Below are 12,207 nucleotides of genomic sequence, written 5' to 3' on the forward strand. Positions count from 1 at the left end.
GTGGGCAAACTAGGGTCAGCGGGCTGGATCCGGCCTGAGGGATTGCCCCCCCGTAGTGCCGTGGGTCCCGCGCCACTCTCAGAAGTGGCCGGCTCCATGTCCTTGCGGCCCCCGGGCGGAGGGGCAGAGGGCTTCGTGCATTTCCCTTGCCTACAGGCACCGCCCCCCGCAGCTCCCATTGGCCGGGAACAGGGAACCGCGGCCAATGGGAGCTTTGGGGGAGGTACCTGAGGGTGCAGCAAGGGCAGCACATGCGTAGTCCTGCCCCCCCCCCCTGCCCCCAAGGGCCGCAGCGCTTCCTGGAGTGGGACAGGGACAGGGCAGGCATGAAGGGAGCCTGCCCCAGTCTCGGTGCGTGCTGCTGCCACCCCAGAGCCGCTTTAGGTAAGCGGCGCCGGGGCGGTGCCCGAACCCCACCTACATCCCGCCCCCCAACTTCCTGCCCTAAGCCCCCTGGCCTGCACCTCGCACCCCTCCTGCACCCCACCCCCCTAGCCTGAGCTCCCTGCATCCCTGTGCACCCCAACCCCCTGCCGCACCCCACACCCTTCCTGTACCCCAACCCCCTTCCCTGAGCCCCCCAAACACCCTGCATCCCTCCTCTGCCCCAATCCCTTGCCCTGAACCCCTTCCTGCACACCATACCCCCTCCAACACCCCACACTCCCTCCCACACCCCAGCCCCCTGCCCCGGCCCTGCATATAATTTCCCCACCCAGATGTGGCCCTCGGCCCAAAAAGTTTGCCCACCCCGTATTAGATCAATATAATAGGCATACTCAAACCCTTTGTTGTTTTCCTGTACTGCTGTAAGCTTAGTTTGACATCAGTTAAATATTTTTGTCTGTCTTTATTCTAGGAAAGTATTATTAATCAACAGAATGAAAAAATTAAAACAAAGAATTCTAATCATGTTCTGTCATTTTCACCGAAGTATTCCAAAAAAGGTGAGACCTTAAAAACCTGGAAAAAGTGATTTAGCTATAAGAAGAACAGGAGTACTTGTGGCACCTTAGAGACTAACAAATTTATTAGAGCATAAGCTTTCGTGGACTACAGCCCACTTCTTCGGATGCTTATGCTCTAATAAATTTGTTAGTCTCTAAGGTGCCACAAGTACTCCTGTTCTTCTTTTTGCGGATACAGACTAACACGGCTGTTACTCTGAAACTTGATTTAGCTATGGAATCCAAAGTACTTTAGAAAATATAAAGGTGCTCAGATTTATAATTTCCATTACTTTTCACCAGAAATATTCAAGTCAATATAGAACTATACTTTACAACAGTCCCACTAAAAGAAAATTCAGATGAAACTAACTATGGTGCTGCTGGCACATGACCAAAATATTTAACAAAATTAAAACATAGCAGATTTACATAACTGATTTATTGCTTATGGCATCACGATCACATTTCACTTGTTTTAGTGAGGCTGATAAATGAGCCAGGTAGTGGTTTCTCCTGCATTTCTTCTTTTAGTTAGTTCCAATGTATTTAACTTTAGAGGCTCCAATAAGTTAGCCTGAGAGGCTCAGAAATAAATGCATATTTATCTTGTAGTATATTGATCATTTACCTCTGCTCTTCCATCACATTAGCTAAGCCTGTATTCACTGGAGTGAGAAGTATGGGGGCTGGCAGCAATGGTTCCAAAGCTTGTTCTAGTGACATAGATGCGTCATGGTACTCTCTCGAGTCAGCTGGAATTTCCACCAATGTTAAAATAAAAGTCTGTTCCTCCGCCTCCTCTGGATATTCATTACCACTTCCATTCACTACCAAAACATGTTGAAGACAAGAAACAGATAATTAAACCCTACTATTTAAAGTGTACTATTTAAATGCTAGCAGTCGTGTGTTGTATCATGCCCTTCTCCACAATTAGTGTTAGGTTGTCACAGTGTTTGTTTCTCAAGCCAGAAAAGGCTGGGAGTATCGTGGAAACATGCTTGGCCTCTTCAGAGAGAGAAGGGAGGAACCTAGCATTGCTCCACAGTGATCCTTCTAGCTGATTGAGAGCTGTGTTTTGTGTCTGAGGAGAGCCCCAGCCAGTATTCTTCACTCAGAAAGATGAGCACGATAATAAGCAGACGCTCTATAAGTTTGTGCTACGCTAATTAAATCAGTCAAATCATCCATTATCCACAAAGAAAAGAACCTAATACCACCACCAGTAGCTAACAATTACTCCTTTAGTGAAAGCAGCAGAAGCTTGTTATTTTGGCAGAAATCCCAGGTTCTAGTCCCACAGACAACCTGTGATGGTACACTGCTACAGAAGGATTGGGCATCAGTCCTAACATTCTACAAGTCCATATGATTTTTCCAACAGTCAAACATTAACAGATAGATAGCAGCCAGTTGCCACCAGTTAGGATGAATTTAACAAGACAATTAAAAACAAGGAATTAGTTTCCAAATCTAGCAGACATCAGCATTGTCCAGTTAGCTCTTCACGTTGAACTATACAGTAACAAGCTATTAGCATGCTGTATGTAGTATATTTAATGTATCACTAAATTTAGAGTACCCCAAACGAAGTTTGTGAAGAATGGCTTAGAAGGAAAAGACTGAAAATTAAATCTAAATTATACAAAAAAGCTACAATTCTAATATAATGCAGAAATTCCTTGATTTTTGTTGATTTAAAAGTACTACTCCACTCTTAATTCACTTTGCTTTTTTATCTCAGTTAATGTGTTTTGAAAGATGATTCACTACTGCAAAACCTCTGCAATAACAAGGCACAATGAGATAAGGAGCCTGGAGTCACATATGCCTTCATTTTGAAAGTGTAAATTACAACCTTAGCAGTGAGACTAATTCCTTTAAAGTAAGTGTCTCAGATTTCTAATTCAGAGATTTTTTTTTCTTATTTAAACTGTACTGGTTCTGAATTTTGTTTTTATTCATCTTAGTTTGTTCTATCCACTTAATATCTTCTGCTGCATTCAAATATGTAAGCTTGCTGAGGCAACATCTAAAAATGCTTCAAAACTTAAGTCTCTTCAGTGACTTGTGGCATAAATTTAAATATACAATAGCAAAAAAAATCAATTATCTGCACATCACTAACACAAGCTACTTTAATATCATAAAAGATCAATTACATCAATGTTATCATAGAAAGTTCTTAATTTCTTGATCCATCTTTGCATGAGTACTTCTACCATACTAATTTTGTTTTCATTTTATTTTTACTTATCCACACACACACACACACACACACACACACACACACACACACACACGAAAAAAAAAAATATAAAAAGCAGTTCTGAAACAGAGTGACTTAATATTACACCTAGCTGGGCTAGCAAGTATTGCTTTGCTATTTTAGGCCATTCATGTACTGTACCTGAAGTTTCTTTTGTGCTGGTTATGTATTGCTGTTGAAACTCCTGTGTAACTGCCTCAGCCTAGAAAAAGTATTTCAAAAGAAATATTAACAAGCCTGGTGAACAACTCTAGAAAACAGAACAAAAGTTTTATGAAAAATTCTTGATTTTGTTTTGTAAATACTTATCAAGTGTTAGAGTAACAATGCAGAGTAATTTAACCACACCCTATCCAGATTGTGTTGATTTTTTTTTCTAAACTATGCTGAGTATTTAGGATGGAAGGATATAAAGATGATGGGGACTGGAAACATTTGGGTAATTTAACTATAAGCATTATTGTGTGTTCTGCTTATATGTACTTTATCTTCATTCCCTCTAGAAATGGTTTGTTTAAAAAAAAAAAAAAAAAGTTTACTTTTCCTACAGCACAACCCTGCAAAGCTGACTCATATAATGGATTGCTCAGCAGTGCAAAGAGCATCAATTCCCCTACCTATTACGGAAACACTCTGGAGCTTGGAGAAAAACATTGAGCTTAGTCACTCTTCCTCCTTCCCCTTCCCTTTCATGGCAGATTATGTTGCTAAAAAATAGTTTTTATAGCACTCTTGATGGGGGAGGAGTGTTGTGAGGGCACATTCAGTCCTGCACTTGGTTCCACTTGTCAGCTGAGCTCTGAACCAACTGGCAAAGGGCAAAGCAAAAGAGCTGTGATAATTTAGTCCCTGCTAGCATCAAGAAGGAAGTCAAGAGCTTGGCAATTTACTGGAGCTCTAAAATGCCCTTCATTAGATTGAAGTACTGTATATTCAATAACCAAAGTAAAAAGGTTTAAGAAACTAAGGCCTGGTCTACACTACGGGTTTAGGTCGACTTTAGCAGCATTAAATCGAATTAAGCCTGGACACGTCCACACGACGAAGCCCTTTCTTTCAACTTAAAGGGTCCTTTAAACCAGTTTCTTTACACCACCTCCGACGAGGGGATTAGCGATAAAACCGGCCTTTGCGGGTCGGAATTGGGGTAGTGTGGACGGAATTCGACGTTATTGGCCTCCGGGAGCTATCCCACAGTGCTTCATTGTGACCGCTCTGGACAGCACTCTCAACTCAGATGCACTGACCAGGTAGACAGGAAAAGACCCGCGAATGTTTGAATTTCATTTCCTGTTTGCTCAGCGTGGAGAGCACAGGTGACCACGCAGAGCTCATCAGCACAGGTAACCGTGATGGAGTCCCAGGATCACAAAAGAGCTCCAGCATGGACCGAACGGGAGGTACGGGATCTGCTCGCCATATGGGGAGATGAAGCAGTGATAGCTGAACTCCGTAGCAGTAAAAGAAATGGAAAAGTATTAGAAAAGATCTCCAAGGCCATGAAGGACCGAGGCCATAACAGGGACACACAGCAGTGCCGCGTGAAAATTAAGGAGCTATGGCAAGCTTACCACAAAGCCAGAGAAGCAAACGGAAGGTCCGGGGCAGAGCCGCAAACTTGCCGCTACTACGCGGAGCTGCATGCGATCCTAGGGGGTGCAGCCACCACTACCCCAACCGTGTGCTATGACTCTCTCACTGGAGAAACACACAGGGAAGACGGTTCGGGGAACGAGGAAGATGAGGATGGAGGTACTGTAGGTAGCTCACAGCAGCAAGGAAGCGGAGAAACCGGTTTCCCCAACAGCCAGGATATGTTTGTGACCCTGGACCTGGAACCAGTAACCCCGAACTCACCCAAGACCCTCAGGGCACACAGGAGACCTCTGGTGAGTGTACCTTTGTAAATATTTGTAAACATTACACATGGTTTAAAAGCAAGCGTGTTTAATGATTAATTTGCCCTGGCAATCGCGGCCAGTACATCTACTGGAAAAGTCTGTTAACATGTATGGGGATGGAGCGGAAATCCTCCAGGGACATCTCCAGAAAGCTCTCCTTTATGTACTCCCAAAGCGTTTGCAAAAGGTTTCTGGGGAGGGCTGCCTTATCCCGTCCGCCATGGTAGGACACTTTACCACGCCAGGCCAGTAGCACGTAGTCTGGAATCATTGCATAACAAAGCATGGCAGCGTATGGTCCCGGTGTTTGCTGGCATGCAGACAATATCCATTCCTTATCTCTCTTTGTTATCCTCAGGAGAGTGATATCATTCATGGTCACCTGGTTGAAATGGGGTGATTTTATTAAGGGGACATTCAGAGGCGCCCGTTCCTGCTCTTCTGAACAGAAATGTTCCCCGCCGTTAACCACGTGGTGGAGGGGAGGGGTGAAGTGATCATCCCAGAGAATCGTGTGTGTGTGTGTGGGGGGGGTTTACTTGTGTTTGTGCCGCATGTTAACCAGGAAACCGCAGCCCCTCCTTTTACATTGAAAACCCATTTTAAATGGACAACTCAATTCATCCTTGATATGGGAAATGCGCTGCTGTTTGCAACCTTTCCCGCATGTTAAGAAGGTTAAAAAAGCCAAAACACTGTGGCCTACCATGGCTGCCTGCAAGCCGAAATATGCGACCTTGTAATGAAAGAGTGTACCCATTGTTCTCTAAAATGTGTCTTTTTTAACCACCTCTCCCTTCTCCTCCACCAGCTGCAAATGTTTCTCCTTCGCAGAGGCTAGTGAACATTAGAAAGAGAAAACGTAGGATGAGGGACGATATGTTCACGGAGCTGCAGATGTCCTCCCACGCTGATAGAGCACAGCAGAATGCGTGGAGGTAGTCAATGTCGGAGATGAGAAAAGCACAATATGAACGAGAGGAGAGGTGGCGGGCTGAATGGCGGGATGAAAAGAGCAAGTGGCGGGCTGAAGACGATAGGTGGCGTCAGCTTACAGACAGACGGCAAGAGTCAATGCTCCGTCTGCTGGAGCATCAAACTGATATGCTCGAGCGTATGGTTGAGCTGCAGGAAAGGCAGCAGGAGCAGAGGCCGCCGCTACAGCCCCTGTGTAACCAACAGCCCTCCTCCCCAAGTTCCATAGCCTCCTCACCAAGACGCCCAAGAACACGGTGGGGGGGCCTCCGTCCACCCAGTCACTCCACCCCAGATGATCGCCCAAGCATCAGAAGGCTGGCATTCAATAAGAGTTAAAGTTTTAAAATGCAGTGTGTCCTTTTCCATCCCTCCTCCCCCACCCATCCCAGGCTACCTTGGCAATTATACCCCCTACTTCTGTGAGGAACTAATAAAGAATGCATGAATGTGAAAAAACAATGACTTTATTGCCTCTGCAAGTGGGAGGGGAGGGTGGAGTGGGGTGGGGTGGGGTGGTTGGTTTACAGGGAAGTAGAGTGAACCGGGTCGGGGGGGGGGGGGGGTTTGGAGGGTTCATCAAGGAGAAACAAACAGAAGTTTCACACAGTAGCCTGGCCAGTCACAAAACTCGTTTTCAAAGCTTCTCTGATGCGCACCGCGCCCTGCTGTGCTCCTCTAACCGCCCTGGTGTCTGGCTGCGCGTAATCAGCAGCCAGGCGAGTTGCCTCAACCTCCCACCCTGCCATAAAGGTCTCCCCCTTACTCTCACAGATATTGTGGAGCGCACAGCAAGCAGCAATAACAATGGGGATATTCTTTTCGCTGAGGTCTGAGCAAGTCAGTAAGCTGCTCCAGCGCGCTTTTAAACGTCCAAATGCACATTCCACCACCATTCGGCACTTGCTCAGCCTGTAGTTGAACAGGTCCTGACTCCTGTCCAGGCTGTCTGTGTACGGCTTCATGAGCCATGGCCTTAAGGGGTAGGCTGGGTCCCCAAGGATCACGATAGGCATTTCAACATCCCCAACGGTTACTTTCTGGTCCGGGAAGAAAGTCCCTTCCTCCAGCTTTCGAAACAGAGCAGAGTTCCTGAAGACGCGAGCATCATGTACCTTTCCCGGCCATCCCACGTTGATGTTGGTGAAACGTCCCTTGTGATCCACCAGGGCTTGCAGCAGCATTGAAAAGTACCCCTTGCGGTTTACGTAGTCGGTGGCTTGGAGCTCCGGTGACAAGATAGGGATATGGGTTCCGTCTATGGCCCCGCCACAGTTTGGGAATCCCATTTCAGCAAAACCATCCACTATTGACTGCACGTTGCCCAGAGTCACTACCCTTGATATCACCAGGTCTTTCATTGCCCTGGCAAATTGGATCACAGCAGCCCCCATCGTAGATTTGCCCACTCCAAATTGATTCCCGACTGACCGGTAGCTGTCTGGCGTTGCAAGCTTCCACAGGGCTATCGCCACTCGCTTCTCAACTGTGAGGGCTGCTCTCATCTTGGTATCCTGGCGTTTCAGGGCAGGGGAAAGCAAGTCACAAAGTTCCATGAAAGTGCCCTTACGCATGCGAAAGTTTCGCAGCCACTGGGAATCGTCCCATACCTGCAGCACGATGCGGTCCCACCAGTCTGTGCTTGTTTCCCGGGCCCAGAATCGGCGTTCCACGGCATGAACCTGCCCCAGTGACACCATGATTTGCACATTGCTGGGGCCTGTGCCTTGTGAGAGGTCTATGTCCATGTCAATTTCCTCATCACTCTCTTTGCCGCGCTGCAATCGCCTCCTCGGCTGGTCCGGGTTTCGCCTTGGCATGTCCTGGCTCTGCATATACTCCAGGACAATGCGCGTGGTGTTCATAGTGCTCATAATTGCCGCGGTGATCTGAGCGGGCTCCATGATCCCAGTGCTAGCTATGGCGCCTGGTCAGAAAAAAGGCGCAAAAGTAGTATCTGATGGACCAGGAGAAGGAGGGAGGGCGGGAGGGAGGGAGGGCCGAGTGACGACATGGCGTACAGGTACAGGAACAGGGAATTAAAATCAAGAAAGGTGGCTGTGCATCAGGGAGAAACACAAACAACTGTCACACAGAATGGTCCCCCAAAGATTAAACTGTAAACCCTGGGCTTAGCAGGCTGTTGATTTCACGGAGGAAAGGGAAGCAAATGAATACAGAACAAATCTATTTTTTACATCTTAAGCTGGCAGCCAACGGTGCAGCATGAGTGATAGCTTCTCCAGTATGATGATGATGGATACCAATCATAATATACCATCATCTGCAAGGGGCTGCTGCTGTGTAGCAATGCAGCCCCACGTCTGCCAGCCCCACGTCCGCCAGCACCCAGCATCGCCCTCGGCCTCTTCTGGGTGCTTAGCAGACAATACTGGGCAATTGGCAGAAAACAGTATACTACGACTGGTAGCCATCATCATCGAAACAGTAGCATGTCTGCCCAGGTGGCCATGATTGACAGCCACTCCAGTACGACGACGATGGGTACCAGTCATAATATACCATCGCCTACCAAAGGGCAAGGGGCTGGTGCAATGCAGCCCTATGGCTGCCAGCCCCACAGCTATCACTCATGCTACACTGTCTACCGCCAAAAGGCAGTTAGCAGCTGCTGCTGTGTAGCAATGCAGTCCCACATCTGCCGGCACCCAGAGGACATATGGTGATGGTGAGCTCAGCTGAGCGGAGCGGGCTCCATGCTTGCTGTGGTATGTTGTCTGCACAGGTAACCCAGGTAAAAAGGCGCGAATCTATTGTCTGCCGTTGCTGTGACGAGGGGGGAGGGGCCTGACGACATGTACCCAGAACCGCCCGCGACACTGTTTTGCATCATCCGGGCATTGGGATCTCAACCCAGAATTCAAAGAAAAGGCGCGAAAGTAGTATCTGACGGACTAGGGGAAGGAGGGAGGGCAGGCCGAGTGACGACATGGCGTACAGGTACAGGGAATTAAAATCAAGAACGGTGGCTGTGCATCAGGGAGAAACACAAACAACTATCACACAGAATGGTTCCCCCAAAGATTAAACTGAAAACCCTGGGTTTAGCAGGCCGTTGATTTGACGGAGGGAGGGGGAAGCAAATGAATACAGAGCAAATCTATTTTTTACATCTTAAGACGACGGTGCAGCATGACTGATAGCCCTCGGCATCTTTCTGGGTGCTTGGCAGCAAATACTGTGCGCTTGGCAGTTAGTGTATGACGATGGTCTTCAGGCCTATTGCACGATCGGGTGCTCGGGGAAGACTCTGCTAATGTGCAATGACCCGACTTGTAATAGGACGGTTAACAGTCGTAATACACCATCTACTGCCAAAAGGCAAGCCCCACGGCTGCCAGCACCCAGATCGCCGATGAAGGCTACCAGTCTACTGCACCGTCTACCGCCAAAAGGCAGTTAGCAGCTGCTGCTGTGTAGCAATGCAGTCCCACGTCTGCCGGCACCCAGAGGACATATGGTGACAGTGAGCTCAGCTGAGCTGAGCGGGCTCCAAGCTTGCCGTGGTATGTTGTCCGCACAGGTAACCCAGGTAAAAAGGCGCGAATCTATTGTCTGCCGTTGCTGTGACGGAGGGGGAGGGGCCTGATGACATGTACCCAGAACCGCCCGCGACACTGTTTTTGCATCATCCGGGCATTGGGATCTCAACCCAGAATTCCAAGGGGCGGCGGAGACTGCGGGAACTGTGGGATAGCTGTGGGATAGCTACCCATAGTGCAATGCTCCGGAAGTCGACGCTAGCCTCGTACTGTGGACGCGGTCCGCCGACTAGAGCACCTAGAGCATTTTATGTGGGGACACACACAATCGGCTGTATACAACCGGTTTCAATAAAACCAGTTTTATAAATTCGAACTAATTTCGTAGTGTAGACATACCCTAAGAATAACTAGGAGGGTTTTGGTTTTTTCATTTGTTTGTTAATTGTTAGACAATTAATAGCATGAAAGTACAATCTAAAAGCTTGTATGCAGTGTTGTTGAAGCCATGTTGGTTCCAGGATATTAAAGAGACAAGATGGGGGAAGGAATATCTTTATTGGACCAAATTCTGTTGGTGAGATAGACAAGTTGACCTGAAGAAAAGCTCTGTGTAAGCTTGAATGTTTGTCTCCCTCTCCAACAGAAGTTGGTCCAATAAAAGATATTACCTCACCCACCTTGTCAATCAAAATTCTGCCAGAAAAAGGCCAATAATAATTTTTAATAAAATGAGAGAAAGTAGGTATAGAAATGCAAGTCTGATCATAATAGCATTTTGGCAAAACTAAAAGTACAATCTAAGGCTAAAGAATCAAATGTGCACAACTTAACCATGCACACCTCAAAGGGGGAGCACAATTTGGGATATTTGTGTGGACATATCTATGGATGCATGCAAATCCCAACATCGCATATCTATGCTATGTATGTGCATATTATGGTAGTTTAGGGCTAAATTATCCGATCAAGAAAAAGTGATTTAGGATTCATAGAATTTTTTTAGGCCAGAAGGGACCATTAGTTCATCTAAACTGACCTCCTGAATACCATAGGCCATTAAATTTCACTTAGTTACCCAGAAAGGATGAAAACTTAAAAAAAAAAAAAGTCATTGCCTTCTTTATAGTTTCTCCAAATAACTTCTCTTTTTACAGACTCTTACAAAAACAGGCATTTCTAATACATCACATGTTTTAAAAAATACAAGTTCTTTTTACCTGTGTCAACTGAACTTCATGCAAGCTGTGCATAAGCTCAGGCTTATTTTCAGGAAGGACACCAGTAGAACTTTGATTAGGATCATTCTCTAGCCCAGGTAGGAAAATCTCTGCTTTTGGAGATATTATAGGAGTTTTTAACTCCACTGAAGCTTCCCAAGTCTCTCTTGTCTTGTTTTCTGTCCTGAAAAATGTATACAGTTAATTTGAAACCAATTAAAGAATATGTAACATATACTGTGACATGGGGTAAATCAGGCAGTCCGCAAGGCTGTTATGGCTACTGTGTTGGCTACATATTTCCTTTATGCAAAAAGTAAAACAAATCATACAAAAAACAAACACTTTATACCATGAATAGATTCCTCTATTAAGGAAAAATATTAAAAATCTCCACAGAAATCTCCTAAGAGTAAAATATTTTAGGGAATGCCTTATTTGACAAAACCTCTCCTAGCTCAGTCTCACAAGGCATCCAAAGTGAGACATTAGCTGCAAGCACAGTCAAACAGCCCACAGGTGAACCATGACCTCCATAAATTTCATCCGAAGTATCTATCAGAAAAATGGACCTAGATGCTTTCTCAGTTTCTGGAACTCAATAGTGGCTACTCTGCCAAACATACAAATAAAAGTTTTGATTCCATTAGCCTTACATAAAGGATATTCAGTACATAAAGGCCTTTAAAAAAAAAAAAACCACCCAAAAACCCCCTGCCACACTGTGGAACTAAAGTCGTGCATCCAAAACAACTGCAGACACCATTGCCAGTTTCCCACAATTTAAATGTATATTTGTACGTACATCTCCCTGTGTTATGCATCCATTTGAAATTCACACTTTTGAAAATTTAGTCCAAAACATTTAAGACACATACCAATTAGCATATGAATAAAGGATTTTTTCATATGTTAACTTTATCTACTTACTCGGCAAGGTCTGTGCTTCCAGATCCAAAATTCTGCAGATCTGCAGAACTGTTCTCAGCTGGTCTGACCTTCCATTCTAAATCTACGTCTTGCTCTTCTATGGTCTCTCTTAGAGCTTTCCCCTCTAAGATTTTAAAAATTAAATTAAATCATGTTCATTATTGTGTGTAATATTTTGCTACCAACAGCAAGAAGACTTACTGTTTGAATGCTTTACACTACCATGTATGCATTAGCTTATGGGACTCCTTACAAAAATACTACAAAGACAAATATAGTTACACTTAAAGAAGAGATACAAGAACAGGAGACAGGTATGGAATTTAATAGTTGGACACTCTGCAGTTGAAATGTTGATGCATGCCTGTAGACATGAACAGGAAGCTGAGTTTTCAATTTGTTTTAGTTGTATGGCCAAGATTTTCAGAAAAAGAGACACCTAAAAAGTTAGGCTCTTAA

At 45.6% G+C, this 12,207-nt stretch overlaps 1 protein-coding gene across 3 annotated transcripts in view; it reads right to left on the reverse strand.

Moving 5' to 3' along the window:
• BDP1 (B double prime 1, subunit of RNA polymerase III transcription initiation factor IIIB) overlaps positions 1-12,207 on the reverse strand; it is a 90,985-nt gene that overhangs the window by 11,932 nt on the left and 66,846 nt on the right. For all 3 annotated transcript variants that reach the window (XM_034773648.1, XM_034773647.1, XM_034773649.1), the window contains 4 exons: positions 11,749-11,872; positions 10,819-11,002; positions 3,361-3,421; positions 1,579-1,777 (listed from right to left, as the gene is read on the reverse strand). In XM_034773648.1, the coding sequence (XP_034629539.1) occupies positions 1,579-1,777; positions 3,361-3,421; positions 10,819-11,002; positions 11,749-11,872 (568 nt within the window). The remainder of the gene's footprint in view (positions 1-1,578; positions 1,778-3,360; positions 3,422-10,818; positions 11,003-11,748; positions 11,873-12,207) is intronic.

Source organism: Trachemys scripta, chromosome 6 (assembly GCF_013100865.1).
Source record: "Trachemys scripta elegans isolate TJP31775 chromosome 6, CAS_Tse_1.0, whole genome shotgun sequence".
Lineage (NCBI taxonomy): Eukaryota > Metazoa > Chordata > Testudines > Emydidae > Trachemys > Trachemys scripta.